The sequence below is a fragment of the Stegodyphus dumicola genome, chromosome 2 (genome assembly GCF_044657685.1).
Source record: "Stegodyphus dumicola isolate Sdum_Otavi_A_Nest chromosome 2, ASM4465768v1".
Lineage (NCBI taxonomy): Eukaryota > Metazoa > Arthropoda > Arachnida > Araneae > Eresidae > Stegodyphus > Stegodyphus dumicola.
In genome coordinates, this window is record NC_140769.1 from 274,459,789 (window position 1) to 274,483,005 (window position 23,217).

The following is a 23,217-nucleotide window of genomic DNA, read 5'->3' on the forward strand; positions in this document are numbered from 1 at the left end:
AGAAAAAAGATTTTTAGAATAACAGTAATTGACAAAATTTGTAAGGATAAACAACATTTTAACCATGTTGAAGTGGATAGACATTGAAGGATAAGTGTTAACGATGAGACGGGAGTTCTGTGGATATTTTATCTTCTGCTTTTTTGGCTTTTACGCGACTGGTAATTCTTTCTATTTATAATGTGAGTAATATAGATAGTTTTAAATGAGAAGATTGAAATATTTAAGAAGCTAACAATACTTAGATGTATGGCACCTTTGTTGTGGTTGAACTATATTTATTTTACATAATTTTTTTCTTTGCCTTTTTGTTTTCAAATGCTATATATTACCGTGTATAAGCAAATAATTTTTGGAACTTTTTCTGAAGGTAAATTACAGCGATTGGCTTATATATGCAGATCCGCTAATCTCGCAAAAAACATAGTTGTTTCCTGTCAGCCAGGCCTAAGTGATGAATCGCGCTAAATATTGTACTTTTTTATGTCTTTAGTTTATATTTCTTAAATGTATGAAAAAAAAACTAATTTTGAATGAAATTAGTTGTTTTATTTTTGAAATTGTTTGTAATGCTGGTTGGTCGTCATCGGCGGAACGAAAGATCTGTTGGCGAAATCGACGCGCACTTTTTTTTTCCACTCTCAAATTCCACCCCTCCCCCCGCACTTGCGGAGAATTGTCGAGCAGCCATACCATTGTTAGAATTTCCAGCAAACACAAACATGTATAATTTAAATTTAACCGTATAAGAATTTCTCTTCCCGCTCATTTTTCAGACAAAATTAAAATGGTACAGAAAGTGAGACTAGCACAAATACCACAAATTGTAAACAAGACAACAAATGAACGGAATAAATGTGCTAGCTTTAGACAGGGTTACCGCCCACCAGCGGCCTAGCGGTAAAAATACTGAACACTGATAGTTTCGACCTGGGTTCGATTCCAGGGAACGGGCTAGCTGCATGGGCGTTTTCGTATTTTTCCTTGTGTGTAAGTATATACGAGCCACATTTCCCTAGAAAGTCCTCTGCGAAGCCATTCCTCCCCCCTTAGGCATTAGCGTGCATTGCCGCAATCAACTAAACAAACTAGATACGGTTAGCGTACTGTTACGAAATGTGCAGGCGTGATGAGATATCTTCCCCCCCCGCAAAGAAGGTTTAGGGTTGCCATAAAATAGCAAAGAAGGCAGGGTTGCCATATTTGGCGAGAAATCGCCCATTTGGCGACAAAATTGGCGATATACCATGGACTGATGGAGAACCTTCTGGAACGAATTCTTACCGGTTTAGCCCAGAATGTTCTCGAACACAAGCCAAAACCTATATAAACCCTGCTGGTCCGCAGTCAGAGTGTGTGCGTCGTCTAGCGAGCTGATAGTCAGTCATTGAGCGAGTGTTTTGAAGTCTAGCCCCGAGTGGGTCGTCGAGGGCATCGAAGAGTCTCTTAGTGCATCGCGGTTAGTGCATCGTCGAGAGAGTGTGTTAAGCTCCGGGAACGACTGACCCGAAGAGTCGGGAGCCGTGCTCTGTGTGTCGTCGAGTGCATCGCGAGTTGTAGCGTGGAGAGTCTCGAGAGTACGTGGAGTTACGAGAACGACCAAGCAGAGCCGGGAACTGTGGTGCTTTGCAGTGAAGCTGTTTCCACCGTTATGGCCTGACAGCGTGAAGGCTGTGTCGCTGATTGTTCCAGCGAGTGTATAGTATATCTTCGACGACTGTAAGAAGTGACTTTGGAGCTGTCCTGATTAATATTGGCTAAATAAAGTGTGTTTCGATACTTCATCAAGTAGTGTCGTCATTATTCACTCCAAATCTACGAACCCCGTACGAACGTCAAGGAAGAAAATAATGTAAAATTTGGTGTCAGAAGAAAAATTAAACGTTAACAATACTTTGGTATATGGTGTTTTACTTTATAACGATTTGATTACAAAATATTCCATTCGTTTTGTCTGCTTGAGAACATTTTCACCCTCATGGCGACATGTTTGAATAAGGCTCCTCTAGACGTAGGTATATAGGAGCCTTATGTGTGAACGTTATACTTGTAGTATTTCCTCCCCGTTTCGCCTTATATGCGGGTTGAATTTTGGCTAAAACGTTTAAAGGAAAAACGCACTCTCGACTTGTATTCGAAAATAGGCGGTAGTCTGTTTTCGTTTTAGCCCATTTTTGGTCACGCATCGACGTAACTACGCAACTCAAGCAAGCAATTCGCACCGCACATCCGGCAGAACAAGATTAGTTCGGTTCGTGCATACAATGATCATGTACCTATGATTGCGTATTTGGCAGCGGTCGGTATTTTAATAAGTGTACCGGTTAAGTCACAAAATATACGCTCAACATGCGTTTGAGAAATTTAAAATTTTATTACTGTGCAAGTGATCCTTCAGTCTTTGTTTGCAAATATTATAGATAAACTAGCGAGCTTTTTCAAGCAAACAACCAATTCGCAAATTTGTTTCTTGCCAAATTAGCGTTTTCGGAGATTTTAATTCACGTAAGTGTAATGTAACTAATTCAGTTTTGACTTTGAATATTAGACTCGAGATCAGCTTATAATTGAGTCAAATAAAAATCTAATTGTACACTAAAAAAGTTACTATAAAATTACTTTACAAAAAAATTAAATGTTTCAGAATTATATAAAATGTTTTTAATTTATAAAACTTATAATCTACGTGGCTTAGAAGGTATTTCTCTCGCCTTCTTAGCATGCCTTCGGGGTGTAGTGGTTAGCACGCTTGACGCGTATTCGAGAGGTCCGTGGTTCGAGCCCCGGCGAGGGCATTGCTCATTTTTCACGTCTCCTACTTCGAAATAACCTAATATCTCTACAGTGGCTCCCGAACTAAAAAAATCTGATGTGTACACCACATGACTTCCTTGTAAGAAATATTAAATTATACGCATTTTTTCTTGCATTTCATTTAAACTTATTGGATTGAATTAAATTTACTTCGCCGACAGCGCATAAACCACAATAGAATAAATGCATTCTTTAAAATTCATTCTAGTATTTGTTTATCATAGCGAAACTCCTGCGCTAGATTCACTTAACAGTATTATATTTCGTTCGTATTATAACTCATAATGCACAAAATTTATAACATTTAAAAAATAGAATTATCCAATCGTTGCCACATGTTCTATTGAAATACTATAATAAAGCTAGAATGATGTATAAAAAAATTAAGCAAACAAAACAAAAAAGAAACAGTTTTTCTCACAGACGATTGAGTATTTCTCATTCAATTAATTCAGTTCTCACTTCGCGAGAAGGCAAAAATACATAAAAACTCTAAATATCTATATTAAAAATTACGAAGTAAATCTGAAACACCTATTTCCTCGAAAAAATTCCAGAAAGGATTAAGCATGATTTAATTGGCAATAATAAATGAAAGCGTTATCTTTGTTGTTGCGATGCTACGTTTCTCTAGATTGGCAACAAATCCACTAGCCTGCTGTTTCAAATGTAAACAATCAACGGCCGCCATAAAAAAAAAAGCCTTAGCGGCACTTAAAGAACTTTAAAATTGTTGATAATTCTAAAAATATTGCATACAGATTTACTAAAGGCATAAAAACCTTAACCGGAAGGTAAAAACAACATAATTCAATCATTTTTAAAGCAAAAATTGTACAGTTTACAAACATATAAGACTAAAGAAACTGAGATCACTGAGCCGAGTAACAGAGTGGATATATATATAAATATATTTATATACGTTTGTTGCGGCCGATTGCAACCCAAATACGAGGTGCACATCTGCATGTTATAGCAGTCCTATATACAAAATTTCAACGTTCTGAGGCTACTCGTTTTTGAGTTATGCGGGATACGTACGTATATACGTTCGTACAGACGCCACGAAAAATTCTCTTCAAAATTCATTTTAAAGCAGTTTTATAATTTTTTTGGAGGAAAAGAGTGTTTTATTCTGTCCTTACGTACAGATATGACTCAAAAACATCGTTAAATTGCATTCGATAGCGGTCAGAATGGATATTTTCGTTGAAATATGCTGCCTGAAAATTTTCGAGATTACAATACTTCCTTTTTACTTCGTACAAGGAAGTAAAAAAGGTGATGAATCCGTGGCTCGAGTTCCTGCGAAGGTATAGCTCATTTTTCATCTCTCCTGCATTCAAAAAATACCTAATGTCTGTACAAATTAAATATTAAAAAACGAATACACACAATTTTCTTCAATAATATTTTATTTAATAAACTGCAGTTTTTCAGCATAATGCATTATAATTAGACTTTAAATATGTGACATAGATGATACAATTTTCCACAGTCATTATTGCTCACACTTTATATGCGAATCTAATGGGATGTATCTTATTTTACGGACTATAAGATGCACTTTTTTCTTCAAAACATTGCCTCCAAAATTCAACTTCGCACAGTGGGGCTAAATCCCGAAAAGCTGGCAAAAAGTCGAAAACGTTATAAATTCGGCTGAAAGTCAGTACCTCTAGGGTTTTTGGGGTCGCTGATTATAAGTCCGAAGTCAAAATTTGAAATAAAAACAAAATGACATATTTGACATGAATGACTTCTATAGAGAAAGTACCAAATATATCCATATTTTGTATAATACGATAAAACATACAATCGTTAGTTAGATCGTCATCCGAAGAGTAAGTTGATTCTCAATCAGTTGATTCAACTTTTAAATCACCAGAGCTTCCTACTCGCATACGTGGCTAAACTAACAATGAAACTGCTTCTGTGAGTAACAACTTTGAGTTTTTTCGAGGCAATTCGCGCAAACTTAATATATAAATAAATGGATCGGGTATTAATAATAAGCGTAAAATAATGTCTTCCATTGTTTTGGCTCGGAAACAGTTTCTTGAAAACTCTTCGTGAAACTTTTTAATGCATTTATTAGTAGATTCTTGGACGTTTTCAGACATCTACCCTATCAGCAATATCGATGAGTTTATCACTTCTGCGGCACGAATCAGTGTCTTATGTACCGAAGTTGGCATGTAGAACCATGGATATAACTGCACAAAGTAGCGAGCTGTCTGTAAGGCATAATCTTGGAATTTTATGAAATCGATTTCATGGCCACTCGAAATTGTCAGCAATATTATATAGAAACGCTTAATCCAGTCCTCATCTGCCTCTGTTATAGCAGCAGAAATGCTTGAGTTTCCGAAAAAAATCTTCAAGCGGTATTCCCATCATTCGAGCTACCGAAACCAGGCTTTGGTTGCTCGACTATCAGACCTAATTCCATACGGAAACCCTTCTGTATATTGGTTTTCCGGATCTGTACTTGTTCCTTTTCTTTGGCACTACGCGCTTGCCAGTTTTTGGTTCCAAACTTATGTGCTACATGCAAGCAACATTCGAAAAACCGTATTCATGCATGCAAAGTTGACAATCCAAACTGTTGACGACCACTTTTTCTAGAATTGCGTCGATATTGCTAAAGTCTTTTGAAGTTTCTTTGCGTAAATAGCCTCGTTAGACGTACTGTTACGTTTTTCTTGACGTACTGGTTCCTGGATTTGGGGTGAATAACGACGACAGCACTTGCTGAAGTATCAAAACACAGTTTATTAGCTAGTATTTCTCAGGACAGCTCCAGAAACACGTTTACAGTCGTCGAAACGGCTGAAATAGTCAGCAGCACAGCTTTCAGGCTATAACGGTGAAGACAAGTGTCAAGTGACGGAGGTCGCGGGCACTGTCCCTTTACCATTAGGTTAATCGGTATAGCACCGCGTCCACCCCTGTCTAGAGACAACACCAAAAAGAGGAGATCTACACATGAGAACCCCCCCCCCGGCTCCGAAGCCCAACGTCGGATCCAGGCCCCCGTGCCGTTCACTACTCAAAGAGCCACTGGGAATTTATTAAAAATCAAATAAAAATTTCATGTCTAAACAAGGGTTAATAATGACAAAAGAAATAATAAACATAAATATTATATGATATATTATTAAATATGCTTAAGTTATCAGGGTCAATGTTCCTTCTTACCTTCTTCGGGAACATACAAGGACCTGACTCGGAACAGAGAGCTTACTAAAGCTATGTTCACTAATTGTGGTAAGTAGACAGGATACAGACGAAGGGTATACAAAACCCTTTATTTTTCTCTATATACAATAACTTCCGTACTTCGGAAGACACTGACCCGCTACTTGGGGGTCTAACGTAAAAGTATAAAAATAAAACTAAACTCTAATTTAACTTTAGAATAAGAAACGTGGAAGATTGGCCTTATATTTACAGGAAGCGTATGTAGTACAGAGACTGTGAACACTACAATACGTTTAAATTTATCAAGAGGATTAAAACCTCTGGCCTGGAAGGCAAACAGCAACTAAGTAACTTCTAAGGTAAGCGGCCTGCTTTGACTCACTGCTTCCTCTCTCTCGCTTGGCAAAAGGCCACAACTTAAATACTTGGCGTTCGCCAGACAAACTTTGCATAAAAACCTTAACGCTTATAATTCTGGCCGGAAGTAGAAAATAAGAAGTGATAGTAAAGATTTAAAATAAAATAAACGTTAGTAAAACTTAAGATCCTTACAAAGTTAGCCAGATATAATAAGAAATGGTTGAAATAGTAAGTAACTATATGATAATAATTAAATACAATAAATATGGAATTATAAATAAATATGGAATACAAGAATATACTATTATATATATATACTATTATTTACACAGAGATTTAAAGCATATATATTTAGTGCAGATACAGATAGTATTGCAGGTGGGACCAATACAATAAGTACCTGCAGTGAATATGCGATGAACAAATACAACACTTAAGTAGGTAAGTACCAGAACGATGAATATACAGATATGTATGCATTATCAATAAAATACACAAAAATAATAGGAGTATACATATGTAGACAATACGCATACAGGGAATATACCTATTATATTAATAAGTACATTGCAGAGAAACATTGTGGTACACATAAAGATATATATGCGAAAAGATCGGAGGTGTTTGTTTTCCTGGGTGATACATACAAAAGAATACATAAACTGCAGTTAAATACATTATGCATAAAAATAACAATAAGAAATATATAGAAAAATATATAATACGAAATCAGAAGGATACCAGAAATATATATAATATAATATTCATACCATACTTTAAATAATAATGAGTGTACACAGTAACGGTGAAGACAACTTCACCGCAAAGCACTAGACGATACACTAGAGTACAGCTCCCTACTCGGTTCGGTCGTTCTCGGAGATCAACACAATCTAAGATGAAACTCGACGATGCACTAACTCGCGATACACTGAGAGACTCTCTCGATGCACTCGACGACCAACTCGGCACTAGACTACGAGACACTCGCTCATTGACTATTAACTGACTCGACTAGGCACTGACCAGCAGGGTTTATATACCTTTTGGCTTGAGTTCAAGAACATTGTGGGCCAAACCAGTAAGAATTCTTTCCAGAAATTTCTCCATCAGTCTATGGTATATCGCCGATTTTGTCGCCAAATGGGCGATGTCTCGTCAAATCCTGCCTTGTCAGTATAGTGTTTAGAGAAGGACCTCCTCCTCCGAAAAAAATGTCTCAGGATGAAAAATAGGCTGGTCCTAAGTTTAAGCTTTTAAAATCGTATATTAGTAAAAGACGTTTTTAATGCAACTTCAGCTACAGAATTGTTGTATAGCCAGAGCCGGCATAGCGGTTTGTGTATTGGCGGAAGCGTATTTCATCTTCCAAGACAGATACCTCTCTTCTTTATCAAGAAGCTCTTGCACGTTATCTGCGTCTATATGTTACCGACAATGTATAAAACGCCGGCATTCTATAGAATGCCTAGGTATTTTCTAGAACACCTGATGTTTTTAGTCATGTATGAAGGTATGAAATATGAGAATTATTATATACTTTACCTAGGTATTGTATGAATACCTAAGTATTCTATAGAGATAAATGCTCTTTAGGCAAAGTGTAAAAAAAATGTAATAATAGGGCTATTATTTAAGTCACGCATTCCCAAAGCATACAGAATTTATTTTGAATAATGAAAGATCGCCATTAAACAACTTATCCAAAATACGTAAAAATAATTAGTGATCTTCATCATAATAAATTTGTATTCTCTCTCTGGCTGAGACTGAAAATCAATAAGATCTACCTAATAAAGGGAATTAAATTCAGAAAAAATTAAAAGAAAAAAAAAATTAAACAAGAAGAAAATCTTAAATGTTTCAGATTTTAAATTACGTCCAAAGGGTAGTTTTTTTTAACATTTTGTGTGTTGCATTTATTTATTAAATATCATGTTTTTCGCACTTGAACCATAAAATTCAATTCAGCATCAACATCGAAAAATAATTTGAGAATGAGCATATCTTTAGAACTTCTGATGATACACAGTCTCGCGCGCTGGAGATAGAATTTTTTTTTTTTTTTTTTTTTTTTTTTTCAGTGCTGCCATTGCTCACTTTGAAATCGTGGAGTCTGTTAATAAAAAATTCGTGGAGTCTGTTAATCAAGAGTTTCTTAAAATAGGAAATCGGTAATAAAACAAATTCCAAATTTCAAATTTGGTCTTCCGATGCTCATATTCGTAGGAGGATTGCGTCATTCAAAATTCGATGGCTCTATGTACCATTGTTTTATCACAATGCGAGAAATATATATACATTTATGCAGATTTTTCATTATTTAATTTCTTTAAATATAACACAGGGCGATAATACTTTGTGGCAACAATTTGAAAAAGTGATTCGCCGTTTGTAGTGAATCGACGCAAAATCGCAAAACGAAAACAATAGTCCTTCAGGGGCGAATCCCTTTGGACTAACAATGTCCTTTTTTAATTATCTCTTTTATTTTTCCTGACAGTACTCACAAAGGTGGATGTACATTTCAGTATCATCCCATGTAACGTTTTCGTATTTGGTTGAAAGTTTTTTCACCATTCTGCTGCCATGACTTCCGTATCCGATAGCCAAATGAGTTTCATGGGGGGGGGGAACCCGGGGGGGGGAGTTTTATATCTCTCGTTCAACTGGGCAGATTGACGAAATTCAACTTGCGTTTATCATGTTTCAAAAGTGCGACTTAAGACGTGTATTAGATGTATATGTTATGGTGAAACACCGAAATCTGGAGAATGTCGACTTTCACCGGTAAATGTCAACATTCACATAGTCTCTTGGTGTGTATGTCCGAAATATTTTCCAAACACTCTTATTTCTGACTTACACCGGTCAATGTCGACATTCACCATGTACTCATGGTGAATGTTGAACATATAACAATATAATATTTTCTTCTCCGTAATTCGGTCGCGAATAAACGCACTTGAGACTTGAAATAAAAACTTAAGAACATGAGAACCTAAAACACACAGTACATTCAAAATGAGAAAGGAAAATAATAGAAGTTAAAAACTTACTTAATTATGCAGTACGTTCTAAATGAGAAAATAAAATAACAGTCATAAAAAACTTACTAAATTATGTGATTCAAATCTTATGTATTGCAACAACTTAAACTATTATGGCACTTTATGACCTCTCTTTTCGACTTTCACCAGAGCATATCTGTGATTGTCGACATAACCGGTGAGGGTCCGAATGTACAAGAATGTAGTGAAATATTCGGTCTTTCACCGACGTATTTGGTGAATGTTGATATTCTCCGGTGAAAGTCGACATTCTCCAATTTCGGTCTTTCACGGTAACATATATATAGCATTGCTCTAATATAGGTATTTTAGCACAAAATCGGACTTTTTCTGAAATGACATTCCATTTTCCCCATATTTTGATTCTACGATTCAAATTATGCTAAACTGTCAAGTTTTCTTAAAATCGCTCCAGTAGTTTTAAAAAATTAGCGCTTCAATGTTAATTGAATCTGATATATATTTACAAATATCTTCGCCTATTTTTATGACTTATTTTTTAAATTTGTATTTAAAAATAATTTAAAAAGATTTTGAGTAGTAAGCTACAAAATTTTTACAATCGTCTTAAAGTAGATTTATTTCTAAACATACCTGAAAAAAATTAGAGTTTTTTTGTTCAAAATTTTATAAGATATGTGTAATTTTACATAGTGACGCGTTTTGAAATTTGACATATTTGTTATAAACGATCATAACACCAAATGTGGTTTAAGCACTTCATTAAAATTATTTGAAACAATAAAAGATGACATTTTTACGCTAGTTTACAATGAAAAAGAAATAAAGGAAAATAGGTTGCTATAAATTAAGAAGTTCACAAAGTGAATTATTCGCGACGCAAACTGGAAAAAAAAAAAAAAAAAAAAAAAAAAAATGCCCCAAAATAAATTTTTGAATTTCTCCGTAAATTTCGCAACACATTTTACATAATTTAATAATTAGGCATAATTTGAGTCGTAGAATCGAAATATGAGGGGAAAAAAAATGGGCATGTCATTTCAGAAAAAGTCCGATTTTGTGTCAAAATAGAACAATGCTATATATTCCCCTTGATAAGTCTGTCTCCTGCCTACTCAATGGTCATTCACTTATACATTTAAAAAAAATTATTTAGTTTAATTTTAATTTGCTAAATTAGTGATTTTATTTTCATGGATTGATTTTGCACTTGATTTGCTTATGCTTCTGAATTTAAATGATATTGTAGATTAGTTCGAGAATTAAATCTTTTATATGTTTGCACATTTTTTAAAAAATTTTTTAAAAATTATTTTAGCTTTTTTTAGGATTAAATTTTTTTTTTTTTTTTTTTTTTTACTTTTATACGTGTTTGTTAAAAATTAAATTTAAATTTGTTTAAATTTAATATTAGCATTCTATATATAGCTAGAACAATGCTATGGAGTATATTAATCTAATATATATCCCAAGTCACGCTTTTGAGACATGAAATACGCAAGCTAAATTTTGTCAATTTGCCCAGTAGAACGGGAGATATAGAACTGTCCCGTCCCTTTTTACTTCCTTGTACGAACTAAAACGGAAGTATTGTAATCGCGAAAAGTTTCAGGCAGCATATTTCAACGAAAATATCCATTTTGACCGCTATCGAATGCAATTTAACGATGTTTTTGCGTGACATCTGTACGTAAGGACAGAATAAAAGACTCTTTTCCGAAAAAAAAAAAAAAAATTATAAAACTGCTTTAAAATGAATTCTGAAGAGAATTTTTTGTGTTCTCTGTAGTACGTATCTACTTATGTATCTGGCATAACTCAAAAACGAGTAGCCTCAGAACGTTGAAATTTTGTCTTTAGGACTGCTATAACATGTAGGTGTGCCCCTCGTATTTTGGTTGCAATCGGCCGCACCAAACGTATATAAATATATTTATATATATATATATCCACCCTGTTACCCGGCTCAGTAATCTCAGTTTCTTTACTCTTATATGTTTGTAAGTTGTACATTTTTTGCTTTAAAAATGATTGAATTATGTTGTTCTTATCTTTCGGTTAAGGCTTTTATGCCTTTAGTAAATCTGCAAGCAATAGTTGTTGAATTATCAAAAATTTAAAAGCTGTTTAAGTGCGGTTAAGCCTAATTTTTAAATAATATGGCGGATATGTTTGTTTACATTTAAAACAGCAGAATTGCCAATCTAGAGAAACTAAGCTTCGGAAGCAATCTAGAGATTGGTTGCCAATCTAGAGATGGAGGGATTTGTTGCGGAGATCTAGAGATGGAGAAATCTAGAGAGATTAAGCTTCGCAACAACAAAGATAACGATTTCATTTATTATTGCGAATTAAATCATGCTTAATCCTTTCTGGAACTTTTTCGAGGAAATAAGTGTTAAGATTTACTTCGTAATTTTTAATATAGATATTTTGAGTTTCTATGTATTTTTGGAATGTCGCGAAGTGAGAACTGAATTAATTGAATGAGAAACACTGAATCGTCTGTGAAAAACTATTTCTTTTTTGTTTTGTTTTCTTAATTTCTTTTATACATCGTTCTAGATTTATTTTAGTAATTGAATAGAACACGTGGCAACGATTAGATAATTCTTCAAATGATATAAATTTTGTGCATTCTGAGTTATAATATGAACATTGAGCACGTAGTGAAAAGACCTCGAACGATCCACCTCAATTCTAAGTGGTGGTATTGTAAAAAAAAAAAAAAAAAAAAAAAAAAAAAAAAAATACTATTACTCTTCAGTTACTATTCAAGAAAGATGAACTTTGCAAAGTTAGGACTTTATTTTTCATCGATAAATTCTTCGTTTTACTACTTATTTAAACTAGATTTTTACTTTTACTTTTTATTTTTACTATTTCGTATCGTGTGTTTTAAAATCAAAGTTCGTGGTAACACCAATTGCTTAATCTCACTCATTAGCCCTAGTGAGCTACATGACGTCATTTTCGCCTTTTACAGTTTCCTATTCATTTAATGATTATATCGCAAGTTTAGATGATTTTCAAGCGTTTCAAAAGACATAGGACTCTTAAATTCACAGATAGATGTTGCTTTTACTATGTTCGAACTTTATTTATTTCTAAAAACTACAAAAAACTTCATTTTTCGAACTCTGACTCCTCGACCAATCTAAATGCCGGACGTTGACCACGTGTTTCTGCTCTTCTAGACCAGGGGTCTCCAAACTACGGCCCGAGGGCCACATCCGGCCCGCGGACAGATTTTGTCCGGCCCGCGGAGAGCTAGCATACTTGAAAACTCCTTTTAGAGAACATATTTTTTATAGCAAATTAAATTTAGTTTACTGAAGTATTCTAATTTTATGTTGAATAATTATTAATATGACATCTACATTGATATGGTCATGGGCTAACTACTCATAACATTGTTGTAGGCTTATTGTTATTGTTTTTGTGATAAGTTGGATAAAGAAACACAGAATTGTAATGAGTGAAAACATGTATAATATGCAGAAAATTTAACTTCAGTATATAATAACTAACAAATTATTGAAATGAATCCAACTAACATTTTATACATTTTAAATAAAAACATAACTTATAACAAGCATAATGACATATGAAATACTAATGAGATTTATGTAATTGAGCCTTTCCACTGACAATAGTTTGTAGTTGTGAACTCATTTTACTTGTACCAATTATTAAATGAGATTTAAGATGCTCATCAGTTAATTTAGATCTGTAAACATTTTTTGTGTACTTCATTTTGGAGAAGGTCTTCTCACACAATTAAGTAGTACCAAAAACAGAAAACAGCCCACGAGCAAATTTATGCAAATTATCAAATTGTGTCAGTGGAAGACTTATAAAATTCCAACAAAGATGAGTTTTGATATTTGTTCCTAATTATATCACTGCACTGTAGATCAATCATTTCCATTTGAAGTTCCGGGGCTAGGGTTTCAATGTCAGTATCAAAAGGATTCTGAAAAATCTTAATTTGATTCGCAATGGCATCAAAGTCCGAGAAACGAGTATCAAAATTTATTTTCAAAGCACTCAAAGTTTCGATTGCAAAATCGATAGGAAACTCAGTCTCAGTGGTGTGGCTGAATATTTCACATGTTTTAAAAATGTGAAAAACATTTACTTCGTAGTTGTGATTGAAACAGTATCAATTTCTTCCGGAATGATTTGATATTAGTGTATAAATCAGGAAGATGCTGTTTTCTCCTTGCAATCTCAAATTCTGTTCGTTCACATGTTTTGTCAAATCAACATAGAATGCTAACTTCCACAGCCATGCGTTGTTTTGTAATTCAGTAAGAGGGCGATGCTTTTCATTCAAAAAAAATTTCGATCACTGTTCGAAGTTCAAAAAAGCACTGAAGGACTTTTCCCACAACTAAGCCAACGTACGGCAGTATGATAAGGTAAGTCATTTTCTCCAATCTCTTCAATAAATTGTCGGAATTGTCGGTGATTCAGCCCAAAAGATCTGATAAAATTAACAGTTGATATGACTGGTTTCAGAACTTCAGACATATCCAAACATTTTCCACACAAAGACTGTTGATAAATGATACAATGTAAGACTAATGGTTTTGAACCACCGTCATTTTCTACAGCCTTTGACACAAGAGCGACCACTCCTTTATCTTTCCCACTCAGGTTTTTGCCTCCATCAGTTGTAATACATTTCAAGTTTTTCCATCGAAGGTTCTTTTGATTAATGGCCATTTCAACTCCTTTAAAAATATCTGTACCAGTAGTTGTGCCATGAATACTATACATATCAAGAAGTTCTTCATGCACTTCATAGCTTTTATCTACTCCTCGAATATAAATCAACATCTGAGCAGTATCTGACACATCCGTTGACTCATCCAAGGCCAAAGAAAACCACTCAACATGTCCATTTTTGTCGAACAGTTGAGAGGATATATTTTCAGCGATGTTTTCTACCCTTCGAGCCACAGTGTTTGCTGACATACTGACAGTTTTTAATAAATTTACCTTTTCAGGGCATATTTCTTCGGCTACTGCAATTATGCATTCTTTGATCATTTCTCCATCGGTGAATGGTTTTCCACGTTTTGCAATTTCAAGAGCCACACGAAAGCTATCACGAGTTGCAGCCTCTTGTTCAGTTTTGAGTTTTGTAAATGAAGATTGCTGCGATTTCTATCCGTGCTTCATAGCTTCGAATTTTTCTGTCCGCAAACTTCCTGTATATTTTGAGTAATTTTGAAAATGTTTTGTTTCATAATGACGTTTAATGTTATATTCTTTGAGAACGGCTATGCTTTCATTGCAAATCAAACATAGCGCTTTGTTACTGGACTCAATTACGAAATACTGAATGTTCCACTGATCTTTGAATTTTCTGCATTCACTATCAATTTTTCGCTTCTTTTCCATACTACTAAATCATGCACAAAAGCAACAATTCAAATCAAAATACTGTTACAAAGATGTCTTAAACACGCACAAACACGTTTTAAGGAGGTACGCACTATTTTATTTCACAACAGTGTCATAGGAGACTTCTGTACGTGCTATTAGCGCCATCTGTTAGCGATAGAAGGTACTACCTATTTCCGCTTGTGTCCACCAGATGTCGTGTCACGTTACTCCTCATGGCTCGTACTCTACGACTAATCTAGAAATTACAGATAATGACAGGAAAATTAATAAAACGTTGCGTACTTTTTCGGACTTTTTTTTTTCATCAGTGGACTATTTCACTTTTTACCACCGGCAACAATGATAATATGGTTTTGGCCCTCGGAACTTACTGGAGTAATCAGTATGGCCCTAAGGCTGGAAAGTTTGGAGACCCCTGTTCTAGACTAACCAGACTTTCATTTTGCCTCTCGCCGCCATTTTCATAATCACCCATGATATGCCATGATATGCAATTTAGCAAAACTTATTTTATGAGTTCTCTTATTTATTGATCTCGCCTTCGGGCGCGGTGTATTTTTAAATACACCTCTTAAATTTTTAACTTTATGGCCTATGGTATAATGATAATATACTGGTAAGAGCTCCTAGTAGCTAAAGCCAGGCAGCAGTAAAGATATGATCCAAGATATAATATGAACGAAATATAACGCTGTTAAGTGAACCTAGCGCCAGAGTGTCGCTATGGTAAAGAAATATAGCGAATTTTAAAGAGTACATTTATTCTATTGTGGTTTATGCGCTATCGACGAAGTAGATTTAATTCAATCCAATAAGTTTAAATGAAATGCAAGAAAAAATGCGTATAATTTAATATTCCGTACAAGGAAGTCATGTGGTGTACACATCAGATTTTTTTTTTTTTTCGCAATGTACGTGAAATTACTCAGAGTCCATGATGTAATACTGTATAGTAACTACTGACGGATTATAAACAGCATAAATGGTTCTTCCTTAATAGCCATTTTTGTCTTTTTTCACATCATTAATTAATTTTTGGTAAGCAGTTTCGGTTAGTCGAAACGAATCGGAAGTGTATTTCACACTTTACCGGTTTATCATTTGGCATTCTGCAGAATGGCTAGGAATGCATAAAATGATTATTCGTTTCGTGCATTGCTGGCCAAGTTTCGGCTTTCTATAAAATGCCTAGGTATTCTGTAGATGTAGAATGCCGGATTTCATATTTTGTGGGCAACATATACAATGACACCTTAATATTGCAACCATCCACTATTCCAAACATTTGTAATCTTTTGTGAAGATGGTCTTCCTTAGGAAATATGCTTTCCTTGCTTATTCTGACGTGTACCAGAATTAACCTGTTCTGACCAGATCAATCAGTGAATCCCACTTGGGCCTCACACTTAAAGGTTCTTCACAACGTTATCATCATTAAAGATCAGAGCAAATGGTTTGGTAAGCGAGGCACTTTGCCTTTGAGGACTCACTGGCGGGTGAGAGTACAGAAAATTGTTGTTGCTTAATAACCATATTTAAATATATTTTTAGAAATTCTGGTTGTTTACAGAGGTAGTCAGTCTTAGGGTGGTAATTGTGGCAAGTTTTCACCCTTTATAATATTCAAAAACTTTTATATAAAGTTAAACTGAATAATGTTTATCTAGACATTAAAATCGATTCGGCGTTATTTAAATGAATTTAGATACAGCGTCTGTGCATCTTGGGGCCCATAGGTGATTGCCTAGGTTCACCTAATGCTTGGTAAAGGATGCTTGTTTGACAACGAATTTTTTTATATTATAAACAAATGCAACTTGTTCCTTAATATTTTAGAGAACTATTTATAAATATCTGTATCTTTAAATTATTTTATACCATAAATGAGTGGTGAATGCATTCTAATATGTACATATAATTTGAATGTTGTATTGAATGAATTCATTTTTACCTCCTCATACGAAGTAAATCAAGTATTGTAATCGCGAAAATTTTGGGTATCATTTTTCAACAAACATTTTGACCGCTATCGAATGCAATTTAACAGTGTTTTTGCGTGACATCTCTACGTAAGAACATAATAAAGGACTCTTTTTTTCCAAAACGGGTTGCAAAAAGGGTTCAAAAAGTATTTAAAAGAGATTTTTTCGTGTCAACTCAAAAACGAGTACCCTCAGAATGTTGAAATCTTGTATATAGGACTGGTATAACATGTAGTTATGCACCTCCCTTTTTGGTTACAATCGGTCGCATGAAAAGTATATAAATACATATATAAAGTAAGAATTTAGAACTAATTTTTTATCTTTGTGAAAAATTAGTTCTAAATTTCTTACTGTGTGTCTTTACTGATAAATTTTCAACAGCTTTATGCGCGAAAATACTAGGCGTGTTTATATTTTGTTTTTAAAAAAATTGTTTTGTAAATACATATATACATACACACACACCCATTCTGTTACTCGGTTCTTTTTATTCTTATATGTTGGTAAATCGTGCATTTTTTGCTTTAGAAATGTTTTAAATATGTTTTTCTTATTTTCCGGTTAAGGTTTTTATGGTTTTAGTTAATCTGCATGCAATAGTTGTAGAATTATCAACAATTTAAAAGTGGTTTAAGTGCGGCTAAGCCTCATTTTTTACCGTAGCTGCCATATTTATTTACAATTGAAACTTAGCAGAATAGTGAATTAAGTCAGTTTCTGCACCTTCAGTGTCTTTTTGCCGAGAAGGACCAAAAGCAAATTTTCAGTTTCATTCACCGAAAAAATATGCCTTCTTTGACTTTTTTTAATTGTTTTATCTGTATTTTTTGTTTTATGTTTTTCTATATTTTTCAATTTTTAATTAAGATATTTTGAGATTTTATGTATTTTTGCCTTGCCGCGAAGTGACAACTGAATTAATTGAATGAGAAATATATCTAATGAAATTCGAGGAAAAAGTTTAAATGAAATGGAGCAAAAAAATACATATAATTTAATATTCCGTACAAGGAAGTCATGTGGTGTCCATATTAGATTTTTAATCATATCAAAATGATATACAAGGGAAAGTATGAAAATATGTTTTAATTTCTTGTCTCATGTTTTTATCATGTGTCTAAAGCATTATTATTAAGATTTTTAATTGAGATATATTTTCATATTTGTAAATATAAACTTTTGTATACACTTTGACCAGAAGAAGCATGAAAAATAAATATAAGGAACTGGAATGCAAACTTATATGGATTCTCTTAAGATTTATTTATTGAATTAGGAACGCATAGGAATTTATAAATTTATTAACGATTAAGCAAAATATTAGCAATAATTTTTTAATAATATTAATAGATCATAGGAATATGTCATTTCATATAAAAAAATCTTGTACAACTTTCCTTGTTTTGTTACTTCTTAGGGAACAACAAAACACAATGAAACGATGCTATTCATACTTATAAATTATACAAAAGAGTTAAGTGAAAGTGGAGCAGTGCTAAGATTTAAATTCTTGAATTCTCAAATTTAATGTTCTTAAATTTAGATCATAAATACTGTCTTCCAGAAATTAAGTAACCAGCGTTAAGAATAATTCTACAAAGTTGTAGTTCTTATCTGTTTCTTCTATGTTCTGTATCATAGTGCAGTGCTGTTATGCTCTTTGCAGCTGTCCGAAGAGTATAGATAGAATTTTCATGTAAATCAAGTTTTTAAAATTTTAATTACGTGTCTCTGTCTTTAATATTTTATTCTTCTTTCATCCCCTAGCAGTTAAAACAGATTATTTAATCACGGCAATAAACACAAAGTGTTTTTAATTGCTTACGTTATTAATTTTAACGATTATTTTTAATAAGAAAAAAATAATGAAAAGTAGGTTTTATTCTCCTTAATACATAGTACGATTTGTCCTCCATTTTTCGTACGAGTTTGTGGACCCGTAAAAGAACATAAAAACATCGGGTTAGAATGACGAAGAAAAAAAGAGGCAAAACATGGACATCTTTTTCTTTTTAATTACGCACCCTATTACTACGAATCCACACCCTTTAAATTTGAAATAAAATTACACTTTTATCGTATTATGAAAAAAAAGATATCTTTAATTCCATTTATCATTTCTTTCAAAAACTGAAACTTCGAAATTTCTGCATCCCTTCCGAATTTTAATATTTTATTTCGTTACGAATAAATTTTCGATATGAATTGTAAATATGTGCTAAAAATGCCATCTGGCATTGCCCTCACAAACTGAAAACTTCTGCATCCTCTCCGAATGTAATATTTTATTTTGTAAGAATAAATTTTCGATATCCGTTGTAAATAAGCGCTAAAATTGTTCGCTGCGCTAACCGCCTTTCTCAGGCGCCTTCAATAGCAGAGCAAAACGTCTGAAGCTTCCGTCTGTCTGGTAGGGATTCCGCCCGCCTACCATCCTGCTATCCCCCCTCTCCGCCAAGCTTCCCCCCTGACGTGTATCCGTGTGGCGTCCGTATCGCGCGTGCGGTGTTGTCGTCTGCGATCGCCTGGCGAAAGTCAGTTATATTTTATTTATTTAATTAAAATTTACTAATTTATAAGTATAATACTGGAAGCTAAAACGTAAGGTAAATATATTTAATTATAGAGTTTGGATTTCTAAGCATTTTATTTCTCTATGTTTCCTTTTTTATGATATTTTCATCTGTGGTGTGCTAGGCAACAACAATGGGGCTATACATATTAGAGTTGAGATTAATAATTATAATATTTTGTATTCTGTTTGTGTGATCGAATATTTCATTATGCAATCGAAATGTAAAGTATCGTTATTTGTAATGTGCGGGTGGTAGAACTATCCTGTATAGGTTTGTGTTTATGTGCATTCCGGCTGAATGTTTTGGCATATAGCGGACATGCGCAAATTGCATTGCATTGCTTGAAATTATAAAATTCCACCGAGGCGGTAAAAATATTAAAAGGCTATTTTAATGTACAATGGCGAATAGATAAAAAATAATATCATTATAGCGATGCCGTAGTATGTCTTTTTTTCCGCGCAATGTTACATAGCTTATCATTGTATGTTTATATTTGTATATATAATATTTTTAACGCAAAATTTCATAATCACTTCTCCACAAGTAATCGATCTGTTTTTTTTTTTTTTTTAGATATTAGTGAATGACAAAATATTATTGAATGAAAAACAAATAAGTATAAATAAAAATATGATGTGGATCAGTTAAAATAAGTAGCTCATAAAAACATGTTATTTTAATTTAAATATTCTGCTACAAGAAAATATTCAAATAATGTAGTTATTAACTTATGCATTTTTATTACTCTATAAGTATAAAGTAAAATTATTACCAATTAGTGTGTCATGGGAACTTCATTTTCATATCTCTGTAATAATGAGTATTATGTTAAATTATTACAAATTAGTGTATTGCACATTGAAAAGTCTGCATTTTTTATAAAATTAACAGTAGTTAAAAATTTGTTATGATGTCTTTTTTTTCGGGGGGGGGCAAAGTATATAGTATCCTTATTAAATATAGTTCACATGTTTTAGCTCAAATTCCTAGATTTTGTCTTTTTTTATTCCCCCTATAAAAAAATTGCAAATGTAGACTGGCAATTTTTTTTATTCCTATATCCATGTAAATCTTGCCACTTAACTGCAATTTCAAATGCCGAAGTTTCTGGACTTTTAAAAGATTTTTTTTAGTGGGCCCCAGAACATTGTTATAGATAACAGTAGCATATTATCAGGATAAAAATCAGCAATTTCAGTTGCAGTAACATTTTATTAATGTAATATTTATAAAATATAATTTTTTTCCTCTTGAGAGATTGAGAATGGGAGGAAATCTTTTATGACCATCTAAATTAGAAGAAAATGTCTGAAAAAAAATTATACGGTTGAATCTTACTTGTATAAAAATGTTTGGACTGAGGGATTTTTGAGTAATAAATGTTTTTGTGTAATAAAGATAGAAATGTATATGCCTTTAATACTCTTTAGCTTAAGTATGCATTGCAATGCATAGATTTAAAGTTATTTAGATTTCTATAATAGTAAAAATATTTTAATAAGCTTTAAAAATAATAAAATTAATGGGTTTGCAGATACAATATTTGCATAAATTTTGTTACAAAAATTAGATCCATTAACAAAATTATGGTTCGAATGCGAATCTGGTAAGGAAAAAAAAGTTCCAAAATTAAATGATTTAATTAAATTTTTAAAATATTATGCAAGAATCTGAAAAGCATCTAGAGTTTCTAAGAGCATGAGCCAAAAGCATTCTAAAAGTAGTGTATTAACTAATGTAAAGTCATCTAAGTATGGTTTCTGTTTATTTAATCATGTTATATATAAATGTCCTAAATTTCAAGGCATACCAATGAATGATAGGCTTGAATTTCTAAAAAGGCAAGGATTGTGCTTGAGCTGCTTTTTAAAACATAGTGTAAAACATTGTTCTTCAAAATTTTCATGTGCTAGTTGTGGTAAAAACCATAATACCGTAATTCTCTTTGGCAGTTTTAGCGCAAGTATTTGGCTTTTTAAATTACTTACTTTAAATTACTTGGTTACTTAGAATTATAATACATTTAAATATATATATTTACATAATGTTATTTGAAAGAATAGTTGATTTTCTTTTGACGGTTTTTCTTATCTTTTCTTTCTTTTTTTTTTTTTTTTTAATGTTGTTTCAGGATGTGATTGCAGCATAGTATCAAACTTGCCATGATTTTTTTTTTTTTTTTTTTTTTTTTTGTTTGTTATTGAGGCTAGGCTAATTCTCATAAAAATGTGGAATTGGATTGAATAACATGGTTTTCAACATTAATATTACTTAAAATGGTTTTTCATCAAATGTAAATATAAATGGACTATAATTTGCCTATTATACTTATAGAAATAACAATAGGCTTAATTATACTTTTTTTTAAAAATAAAAACGAGGGTTTTGGGTAACAGAAGTTGTAGTCTTTTGACTTCTACATGAAACAAGATTTAAAAAAACACATTACAGAACTACAAGCACTGTTATAATAGCTTCTATTAGTTGCATACAGGATCTAAAATAAATGAATGAATAAAAATATTGTTTTTAGCCGAGATTTGCAATTTAATTTTGTGTTGTTGAAAGATCATATTGTCGTATTGTGTACGTCATATATTGCCAGTTTATTAATTCACTTTGTTATATGACCTAAATATTAGTAGTAGATGTTAATCTTTTCTTATGAAAATTAAGCATGAAGTGCATCATTGCATAAGTGACAATGACTTTATGAAAAGTGGATGCTATTTTAATTCTATATTTTACTGCTAAAATGTATAAATGCAGATATGAGTTTGGATTTCGTTAACATCATATGCATCAGCTGGTTTTTGTCAGTAATAAGACCCCCCTCCCACAAGATGATTTTAGACTTCTGCAAGATGATCTTACTGGAAAGGTGATGTCAGAGACCAATATTTATGTATTTTATTAGAAATATAGATCATTTCAGGGATTTTCATCATTATATTATATTATTATTAGCCCAGAAGGGTTCCATTAGTTTCAAAATGGGAGTTTACATCGAATTGCTATAAATGCATTATTTCACTTTTCAAATTGGTTGCCATTCAGCAAAATGTGAGATATTTATCTTTCAAATTAAATTTTTCTGGGGGAGATTAACAAACTAAATTTATTTCTTATGTTTGATTTGAATTGATTTAAAAAATCAAAATGCATATAATTTGTGTTCTAACTAATTAAAAACATTCAGTAGTTTTCTAGAATGACGTTATATATTTTTTATTTACTCCATATTTTGTAAAACTTTAAAGGAATTTTTGATTAACAGACTGAACAATTTGAAAGTAAGCAGTTGCAACAATGTATAGAATAAACACTTTTATTTTCAGCGCACAAGGCTATCCCAAATCCTAAAGATAAGTTTTAAAATATTTTGTGATTTTGCTGTTGAATTGAATTTTATGATGCATAAATACAAACATGATGTCTATAATTATAGCTAAATACACAAAACATTAATAATAAAAAGATATAAAAAAAAAGGGAACTATTCTGATATGCACCCACAAGTCACCAAATTTCTCGCCAAACATTTTTGGCAAGAAACTCCATGCTGCCATATTGCTATATAAATTGTTTGTCTACATTTCGAACTTTAAGCCTAAAATGTCCCCAAAAACACGGTTTTCGAGAACCACGTTTTGAACACACAATTTAAGCTAAAAATTTAGATAGCAAAACCGTTGATTTCTAACCAAAATTATTTGACAAGAGTCCATGTACACAGCAATATGTTTTAACTTAAAAAAAAAATCTACGAATGGCACAATCTAGTCTACAAACTACGCACACCTCGCTTTAATAAATTAACATAAC

The 23,217-nt window shown here is 32.7% G+C and overlaps 2 protein-coding genes across 6 annotated transcripts in view; one reads left to right on the forward strand and one right to left on the reverse strand.

Annotated features, from left to right (window-relative positions):
- Positions 1-23,217, forward strand: part of LOC118187354 (zinc finger MYND domain-containing protein 11-like) — a 101,926-nt gene that overhangs the window by 24,686 nt on the left and 54,023 nt on the right. For 2 of the 5 annotated variants that reach the window (XM_035357550.2, XM_035357555.2), the window contains exon 1: positions 19,279-19,419. The exons of 2 other annotated variants lie outside the window; for them this stretch is intronic. The gene's annotated coding sequence lies outside the window, so the exon portion shown is untranslated. Of the gene's footprint in view, positions 1-35; positions 162-19,278; positions 19,420-23,217 lie in introns of those variants that run through there. One more of the 5 variants, XM_035357554.2, reaches the window with a different exon arrangement.
- Positions 13,776-14,468, reverse strand: LOC146998979 (general transcription factor II-I repeat domain-containing protein 2-like). Its single transcript, XM_085810283.1, has one exon. It carries the CDS (start codon positions 14,466-14,468, stop codon positions 13,776-13,778), a length of 693 nt encoding a protein of 230 aa, XP_085666409.1.